The sequence below is a fragment of the Octodon degus genome, unplaced genomic scaffold (assembly GCF_000260255.1).
Source record: "Octodon degus isolate 3935 unplaced genomic scaffold, OctDeg1.0 scaffold00193, whole genome shotgun sequence".
Taxonomy (NCBI): Eukaryota; Metazoa; Chordata; class Mammalia; order Rodentia; family Octodontidae; genus Octodon; species Octodon degus.
This window is the reverse complement of record NW_004524769.1, coordinates 4,084,472-4,094,716: the sequence shown is the minus strand read 5'-3', so window position 1 is coordinate 4,094,716 and position 10,245 is coordinate 4,084,472. Positions and strand designations below refer to the sequence as shown.

Below are 10,245 nucleotides of genomic sequence, written 5' to 3'. Positions count from 1 at the left end.
AGAGAGAGAGAGAGAGAGAGAGAGAGAGAGAGAGAGAGAGAGAGAGAGAGAAGCTATCTATGTATATGTATAGGACACCTTGATTAATTGTACTGCTGATTTCTGCTGGTCTATTGAAAGGAGCAGTTAATGCTTAATTTTTTTTCTTCTCCTTTATAATTTCTTATAACTTTTTAAAATTCCAATTTTGCATGCTTATATCTGGTAATCCGCACAATCAATTTGAAGACAACATTATGCAATACAACAACCAGTGTCAAATTTCTTTTCTTTTTTTTTTTTGGTGCAATTCTGTATCAATTCTTTTCTTCTTTTACTATTTTGTTTTATTCTCTTTAGAAACTAAAAAAAAAAAGTATGTACTATGCCTAGAACTTAGGGATAGAGTGTGGCCTTAGTCCAGCAGCGACTGGACAGCTGTCCCCAACCTGACACTGAAGACCATGGTGAAAGCATGGGGGAAGTTGGAAAGAAGCACAACTGGTGGAGACCAGGGAGACTTTCCATTATTTGCAGAATCTACAGGGTAAGATCAAAAATGCAGCTCAAAGCACTGACCCTGGAGCTTTTGAGCTGACCCTGATCATTATAGGGCAGGAAAGGAGGAAGAACCCAGCCTCGGCCTTTTCTCTCATTAGACTATAGGGCTGGGCCACACAGCTCAACATGAGAGTGTTCTTCCACAGAGCACCCATGGCCTACCCTGCCAGCCACTGCCTTCTGAGCGCCCTGTGTCCTGTACCCCTGCCCCTGGCTTCCCTCATCTGCCACTGTCTAAATCCAGCCAGAAATAAACACACTCAAGGGCCATGGCAATAATTGATCACATTCTGAATGCCAAGATTTAGAAAGATGAATGCCCTATAGAGGGGCGAATGCTGGCAGCCGATAGGAATCTCACACACTGATGTATTCATGGAAGGGAATACTACACAACAATACAAAGGCACTGCAACTACATGAAAAGTAAACATGAATTTCACATCCAAATGCTGCATCACAGAAGCCAGACATAAAATATATTCTTTGTCTGCTTGCTTTTGTATAAATACCTCTTGTACCCTTGCATGTAAATGGAGTTTGAAATACAGTGTGCTAGAGTATAACCCCAAGTTTGCATCCTATGGTGATAAAACTGAAGGAAAGAGAGAGCAGAAGTATACAAGGCAAGACTGAGGCTGAGTTGAGGGGGTTCTGGGGGGCACATGATTACCCGAGAGGCTGTGAGCAAGGATTCTGCTGAGGTTTTACTTCCGGATGTGGGAAATGGCTACCAAGGTCTTAGTTTTCTAACAATGTATGAAGTTAGGAGGTTTTGCTGTGCAGTTTATTCTGTGGAGAATCATGTTCTCCATTTCTATCTGAGAGACGCCTGCCCTGCTTGCTCTCCCCCTATCCCCACATCAACATCCTTGGAGTTCCTTGCCTACATTTCCAGCTGCTTTTTTGTCTTGGGATATAGAATTCTCCAGAATGTAACTTAAATCACTGAAACATTTGAGTGCATTTTGAATGAGTGGGTTCCCTTGCTTTTCTGCCTTACTTTATGGGTGACAGCCAGCATCTCTCTCATCTCTTACTGTGAGTCAGACAACATGGGAATGTTCTTCCATGGCTAAGCGCTCTTCATTAGCTGTAGTAATTATCCTATCATGTGGGCAGTGTTATTAAGCTTGGTTCAGAGCTCTGGAAACTGAGGCTGAACAGTGAGGCTAAACTAAGTGGCCAAAGACTCAGTTACTCAGAACCGAAGATGCCCTGGACCCAGATCTCCTACCTCCACCAGCACAGCACACTGTATTCACTAACTGAGACGTGTGGCTAACAGTCCATCAGCAATTGCTTACCAATTAATAGTGTGATCCAAAGTTTGTAAAGCTAACATAGACTGACTTAGTAAATTCACCAAGATCGTATCGCCTCAGTGGCTTCTGAGGTCTGTTTGTCAGTTTTCCACGGGTGACACCCTAGTACTCTTCAGCGCTTTTCAGTTCACACCTACCTCCACTATTCCACACAGCAGACACAGCTTTGTAGCTACCACACAGAGACACATATGTGTGTAAACTCCCACATGAAATTACTGCTCTGATTTTATTTGAAGAACACTCTAAAATGTATCCTCATGAATGGAAGACTACCTCTGCTATTGCACCAAATCTTTGCAAACTGCTCTTCCTCCTCAACAGCATGAGCCATACGTTACATACTCTTGTGATAGTCTGTAAGATTAGCTTCCCTGAAAATACCAGAGCTGCATGGTTTACAAATGCACTAATGATTGAGCTCTTTACAAACCCACAGAAATATTTGTTGGTTCCCTAGCGAATGTTCAGCACCCCAGCTGTCCTGAGAAAAGTTCTTCTCACCAGTCTTTCATAACAGTAAATGAGAAAATACCTGATTATACATTGAACACATCCCACACTGTCATTGCAAGGCGTTTACAAATGATTCAAGAGACAAGTCTTCGGAAAGTTAAGCATCTGTACATTTTCTTGTATATGAAAAACCTGGAATATCAATGTACAGATGAAGATGATGGAGGAAATAAGAGCACAGATGCTTGGAGGTGGAGAAGGGGGTTGCAGGGAGGTGAGAGAGTGGGGTAAATGGACTGGAAATGGTCAGGGTGAGTCGATGCATGGGCCAGCTCTGCAAGTCCAGCCTCACTGCTGTGCACCACAGACTTGCATCGATTTAAGCAAAAGAAAAGATTCTTTGTTTGACATCTAATCAATTGCTATTACATCAAATGTTGGAGAAGTCATACTTTTTGTGTGTACAGGTAGTGAGGCACACTAAATTTTCTGTCAGTCCTGCTTCTAAACAATGTGTTTACCCCCGGGTTCCTTAACATCTTGGTTAGGAGTTGCCATACCTACTCAAAGACATGATAATAGTCTTAACCTTGAGATTATATCAACTCTATGCTAAATGATTTACGCAAAATAGAGAGGACGTCCAAACCTTGCCCTGAATCTCCTCTTCCATTTTGAAATGTGCATTGCTTTGTGCCAGGTAAAACTGGCAAATCTTGTCATTCATCATTTAAAATTGATAGAAAAATTGAACAATGAATCAGTATGCTAGTTACTGAAGTAAAAATGTAAACATGTTTACTCAGAAAGAGATAAAATATGAATATAATAGCCAAGGGTTTTTAATTGCAGGAAGGATGGAGGTTTTATTTTTTATAATAGCATGGCAGCTATTTCTCTGCATGTGTTTTTATTCTTTATGCTTAAAGTTGGAAAATGCATTACAGAAAACCAATGTTCTACTCAAAGTTCATGAAAAGCCGATACAATCTTAGACTGTTTATCGTCTTATGTTAATTTATGAGACAATCACTTGATCTCTGGGACTTTTTCCTCACCTGATTAAATACTCTTTGGTACTGCTATGTAAGACTCAGTTGATACTTTTTACTTCCTTGAGGAGAGAAATTTAGCATAAGGGCAGAAAATGCAGAATGTTTGTACATATTTTGTTTAGCTCATCTTGGATGTGTGTAAGTGTGGTGGGGCATCACTTTTTATCATATTATGTAGGGACTTAAATTTCAACATATCAATACTTGATGAAAAATACCTGTTCCTTATTATGCCTAAGATGTTTGAAATGCAGTGAGATAGTGAGGTTAAGCTTGATAGCCTAAATCGTTTGATAATAACAATAAGCTTGTCTTTTGGATGGTTAACAACCTAAGTTTGTCCTGCCCCTTTAAAAGGCTTTGATCTGCTGTAAATATGACAGGTGAAAGCCCTGTAAATAACCCTACAGCGTTTTTCTGGGCCTTCTCTTCTTTAGGTCAGCTTTTCCTGGTTGTACACAACTCTGGCTCTTTCAGCCGCCCTTCTTTTTTTCACTCAGATAGTTCTCTCTGCAAATGCGTTTGCTGATGGTTCCTATATGCTTTAGTGTGGGCTAGATTTTTGAGCTGCTTAGTGAGCAAAAAAGCAAAAGTATGTACCTAAATGAAGTTTGAATTTTACCGGGAAGAGAGGGTCAGTAAATGCATTATAATTAAGAAGTAATTTCTCTCATGTTCTAATGCATGTCAGCAGTTATCAGGAGGTAAGTAAACTTGTGTCAGGGAAGTAGGCAGGGAGGAGACAACCGTGGGGTCTCTGTCAGCCTGGAGGACAGGTGTTGGCTGACCTCATCTCAGATGCTGAGGGCTACTCAGGCATCTCGGCTGTCAGGTAAGACCAGATCAGAGAAGAGTAAAGTCAAAGAGATGAATCAGACTAATGCAATTATCCAGTCAAGAGTGCAGCTCTATATTAGTCCCTTTCTGGTTGGAAGGCCAAAGCACCCCACATCCGCAGCCCAGAGGAGAATTGTGTCTGGGTCACAGTTTCCTCTGGGTTCAATCCACACTCCAAGACAAAAGCATCAGGTGGAGGAGGGCTGCTCATGCTATGGCACCTGGGAAAAAGGGAGCATGTGGGAAAGGACCACACCTGTCCTGCTCACGTCCCCAGAGACCCACGCCCAAGCCCCCCACCCTCCAGGGCAGCCAGCTGTGCCTCCAGGACCCAACCGTATCTCAGCTGCTCCACCTCAGCTCCATGTGAGACCTCGGAGAAGCATTTGATACCCAAACAATAGAATTTTCCTGGTGCCCAAAAGGTTTGTGTTCATCTTGTGTGCAAAATACATTTAATCCAATTCTAAAAGGCACCAGCTTTTTAACATTTTCAGATTCCACAAAAGTCCTAATCTAAAATCTCTTCTGAGACTCAAACCTGAGCAATGAGCCTCTATAAAAATCAAAAAGAAAGTGAAGTGTTTCCCACATAGACTGGGACAGGAAAGGCAAATTGAAAGAATACTGAGAGTTCAAAGTTTTAGTGAACAATGTAATCATTATGTTTACCTAAAATATAGCAATAAAATTAATTTTAAAAATAAAAAATAAAAAAATGAAAGAATAGGGTATAGAAAAAAATGGGCTAAGTCAGACCCAAGTCCAGCAAGACAAACGCCAAATCTCCGTAGCTGCCTCTGCCATCTGGGGCATGTGGTGGTGAGGTGCGGGCTCCAGAAGGCTTGGGCAGCCCCGCCATGATGATCTTGTCTCCAGCTCACATAAGCTGTCTGGGGAGCTGGTTCCACTCCCTGCCCGAGATATTCCTAAGGGCAAGGTCCACATCCTGGTACCACCCACTTTCTGTGTCTGCACGACACACTCAGCTTCACTCTCACAGCTTCACACATGGTCCTCTCAGGGAGCGTTCCCTGACCTCCCAAGCATCTCTTCAAATTATGGGTAGAAGTCACCACAACTCTTTGCAGGCCTGTAAAACCAGCAAAAAGTAGATGATGCCAAAGGGTGTCATCAACTCAAGCACCAACCAGGCTCCCTTGGGCCATGGCTACAGATGCACCTAGTCCTTGCAGAGCCCAGCATAGTGAAGCACGTCCTCAGGACCCTAGGTGGCCCTTCTTGAGCAGGGGACCAGGGGCTCTCTTCTCAAATGAAATGTGCACTTTTGCAACTATGAGGCTGTGGCAGTCAGGGTCTTGCTGGTTCCTGAAATGCCTTCAGGCAATCTTTCTTATTACCTTAAAGGAAAGTGCTTGAATACTTTTTAATGGTAATCTCTTTAGCAGCTACAATTTCCTTTTCTCCAGCTTCATAGGTGTTTTCTTTTGAGGTCAGGTTTCATAGTCCTGAGCTCTACATTTGCTTTAGATTTTCACTATAAATCTGGTTATCAGCAGGAACTAGTTACTATGCTACAGCTTAAACACTGTACTAACTTTAATTTTTTTTCCATCAATTTAATTAGTTTGCAACCATGAAATGAAGCAACATGCAGATTGGTAGGACACAGAAAAGTATAGGCATTCTCTTTACCTGGATGAAACATGCTGTCTCAGTTACTTTTGTCTCATTGCTGGGACAAAATACCCAACACCCCAAATTGAGGAAGGAAAAGTTAATTTAGCTCACAGTTAGTGGAGACTTCAGTCCATACTGGCTCTAAGGTAGAGTGGCACATGGCAGAGGGAAGCCGTTTATGGCAGTGGAAAACAGGAAAGAGCAAAGGAAGGGAGGCTTGCTGTGGCACCTAGCAAGCCTCTCTCCCCTCCTGATAGTGTGTGAAGATTACCCACCCCAGGGCTTGTGCAGCACTCACACCCATAATTCCCACAGTGGAGCATGGATTAATCACAAACTCTATAAGCCCACCGCAATGACTGCATGAGGCTTTGAGAGAGGACACATACACACAAACCGTAACACAAGCATAGCCTCTAGTCTAGTGTATGGTACAGTCTTTTTTCCCAACTATAGCCTCCTGAGTCTAGCCTTTACTCTTCCCATTCCATCAGCATTTTGGCCTTGTAAAATCTAACCAGAATTACCCATCAAATCAAACTTAGTTTCTCCAGCCTGCCTGTCTGAACTTTTCTGCACTGCTCCTTCAAACAAGTTCCACAGGCTTTTGTATCTCATGGGTAGGTATAATTACAGTGGTGATCCTGTTCTCTGGTATCAATCCCAGTTCTCTGTTACTAATTTTTTTATGCCAACAGATATGGGACGGAAGATTTATTTGGCTCATAATTTCCAATGGGATCAATCCAAAGTCAGCTAGATCTAAGGCAAAATTGACCTGTGGAAAGGTTGGTAAAGAAGAGTTGCTTTAAAAAGCAGTGAGCAAAGAGAAGATCTGGCAAAAAGAATAAACCCTTCCAGGTCATGAGCCACCTCTGAGAAGGTGCCTTCTCCTAAGAGAACATTGGGTTACACCCCTGTCACCCAATCACCTTTCGAAAGTCCCATCTGTGATGATACGAGACTTTGGATGGGGCACCTTAGGTCTAAACAAGACCCCCCGCGGTAACAAGAGTGGTAGACATGAACAGTTCTAAATGTCACTTTGTAGGATTATCTAATAATCTGAATGTTACACGGATGAGGAAGAAAAGAAATAGAGATTACTGAATACACTTGTGATGAACAACTAGAAGGATGATGTTGTTATGCTTCAGAATAAAGAAGGCTGTAAGAACACCTGCTCTGAGAAGATGAGGAATTCTTGTGCGGACAGCCCACTTTGAGATATGTGTTAGACATCCAAGTGAAGAAATGAAAAGGGCAGTGGGATCCACAAATCCATAACTAATAGTTACGTGTTTTCAATATATGGGCAGGTACCTAATGAATTAATCACAAACTCTAAGGCAGGAGACTAGAAGAAATTGCAAAGGAGTATAGAAAATAATTCAATAGAACAAATTGATCCATGCACAAGTCAGAGTAAGATACAGATCATCAAATGTTAAGAAAGGATCCTGCTAGGCCCAATTGACATCCCCCTCCCCAAACAAATAGCTGAGAATGGGTGAACACTTAAATAGAAAATTCAAATGTATATGATATGTGTGATTTACATCAAGGGAAAACACTCATTAAGTAAGAGAGATTCATGTGCTGATAGGTGAGGTGCCAGGACACAGGGCTGAGCTGTCACTGCATGTGTGAGAGTGCCGCTGGTGACCTGAACAGCTAAGTCTGCATGGAGGGAGGGAAATCCTGCAAAGATCTCAATTTAACTTGGTCTATAACCAAAATTCCTCCATATTCTTGTGTGCCATTACTTTTTGTGCCTGCTGCTTTGTTGTTTCAGCAGTCGTTGCGAGCCCGCCCTACCTCTGCAGACTTAGGCCTATCTACTCTGATATCTTTTTGTCTTTTCTAATACAGTGATGAAAACCATCAGGAAAGGTAGCAGAAAGATGATTATTTCTAGTTGCATTATTTGCCTTCCTACAGCATCTGGATGCCACTTAATCTCTTTGCCTTCTTTCTGTGGGGCAGTATGTGCCTTGAAAGGCTATGACAACACTTGACAGTGTGTGTAGCCCATAGCAAGCGCTCAGTGAGTGGTATGCATCATTATTTCTATGCAACTGCAGTCTCTGCTGTGTCTTCTAGTTTCGTATCACTCAATGAAATATTCCTGGAAATCTCATAACTTTTCCATTCATTGGAAGAAAGACCTGTAACACCCATCTGTCTTTGATCCTGGGAGTCTCTAGTGTTGTAAATCACACAACAAAGCCTATTCTTTCTGGATAGGAGAGGTCCCTAAGTTCCTGAAGTAGCCTAACCTTGAGGATGACCACCCTGAAGAAGGATGACTTGAGCATATCCTTCCTGGTGCTTCATCTCAACAACTCCTTGGTTTTACCCACTTGGGCCCCGGCTCCTCTGGTTCCATTTCTTTCCCTGGAGTTGTGTATGTGTCCCAGTCAGGATTTCTCTGCATCAGTCTGAATTTCTTTAACCTAAAATTTTCTTTTAACACTCAAGATAGCAGCGATTTTTTTAACTTTAAAATATACCTAAGTTGAAACATGGAGTATAGTGTTGGGACAGAGGCCCAAATAGCTGGATGAAAAGCAGGAAAGACAGGGAGATAACAGTTAGGAATGTTGGCCTGGAAAGCAAAGAAAACTGGCCTCAATTCCTGGCCCTATTGTGATTTGGGGCAATATCCTGGTAAAGCCCCATAAGGAAATCATCAGACAAATGTGTCCCTTAGCAAAGCTGGCTTTATTAGTTACCTAGAACAAGTGAGACAGTATCTGTTGTAGTCTCAATAGTGTTTTAAAGAAGCAAAATTAGTGAAGAGTTTCTAAAGAGCTCTTGGACCAGAGATGAGTTATTTCAGGTGGGGTCTCATCTCTCAAAGCAGAAATTTGGTGTAAACATTGTTTAGAGTCTATGAAAAAATAGCCTGCAGTGCTAGTTACAGCAAATGAAAGACGTCGGGATGCCATGTCATTTTGACAAGGGAACTGTGGGCTGTGATAAGTAAATGACTTGTCCACTTGCTGTGCTGTCTGAGATCCTAGGAGCAAGGATTCCCCGGAGCAAAGCACTCAGGAGCTGATTGGGTTTGGCACTGTGGAACCTAAGTTTAGGAAAGTGATGTCTGCTCGGAGTATTTAGCATAGAAATTAGGTCGGCTTGATTTTAGACCAAATATGTTCTTCTGGCTTCATAGTCTTTAGATTTGAAGTGTTATAAGTAGTTCAATAAATTAACGTATGTAGAGTGCTTATGTATGTACAGAGTATAGTAAAGACATTTGACAGCTGGTAACGTTTCTTAGGTCCTTAGTGAGTTACGCATGTCTTGACGCCAGTGCTCGGGAACCCAGTTTCAGTTCTGGAAGATCACTTCTTACTCTGAGACCTGGAGTAGTTTGCAGACTTCATCTTTTCCCTTCCCATATCTGACAACAGAAATGCACAAAATGGGCCCAGGTGGCACTCACCTGCAATCTCGGTACTGAGGAGCTGAAGCAGGAGGATCCTGTGAGGGTCGCTTGGGCTACAACACAAACTCAAGCCTGGGATGGCCTGCCCTGTGTCAACGAAGCAAAAGCAACAAAAAACTACAGAAAACATTTTGGTATTGCTTTGCTTGTAACAATAACCACAGTGTGTGCTCTGTGACTCTGCAATGAATATGCATTGCTTTATTTTCAGAATGACATGAATTACATCGCATCCAGTGGACTTCTGTTCAAAGATGGCAAAAAGCGCATTGATTACATCCTGGTTTACAGGAAGACAAACATACAGTATGACAAGAGGAACACATTTGAGAAGAACCTCCGAGCAGAAGGCCTGATGTTGGAGAAGGAGGTGGGTGCTTCCCCGGCGTTGGCATGTGGCACAGCACTGTGGAGCTGACACGACCACTTGGGCTTCAGCTCGGAAGATGCCGCCCTGTGGTGGCGGACGTTATGCTGTCTCTTTCTCCAGTTGTAAGATGAACATGTGGTTCGGTTTAAGTAGAAATTCAGTCACTTCCTGCTGCATCTATTTATATTCAATTTAAATATTTTCTGAGGTCATTTCTACAATTTGAAAAAGTGAGTGATAATTATACCTTTGTAAAGTCAGTAAAAAAATACCTTGTGCAAAGAAAACTCTCATGTGGAGAGGAAAGCGCTGGCCGAGCTGCTGACATTTGCGGCTTGTTTCTCCAGCTGCACTGTCCCCGCAAGCCGCCTTCTTTTGTGCTTATGAAGACTGATTGAAAGGGTTTATTTTCTTTCTAGTGCCAGTAGCAAAGCTGCCGAGGAAAAAACAGAAAACATAAAAAGTATATTCTTGTAGTTCTATAATTCAAAGCTTGCCATGATTGTTCTGAGTTAAATTTTCTGTGGCTTTGAAATAGCATATTCATATTAGAGAAAGGAAAAGAAC

The 10,245-nt window shown here is 42.2% G+C and overlaps 1 protein-coding gene across 1 annotated transcript in view; it reads left to right on the top strand.

Annotated features, from left to right (window-relative positions):
• Ano3 (anoctamin 3) overlaps positions 1-10,245 on the top strand; it is a 405,337-nt gene that overhangs the window by 271,843 nt on the left and 123,249 nt on the right. Inside the window, exon 6 of the mRNA XM_012517561.2 lies at positions 9,520-9,678. Coding sequence (XP_012373015.2) covers positions 9,520-9,678 — 159 coding nt within the window. The remainder of the gene's footprint in view (positions 1-9,519; positions 9,679-10,245) is intronic.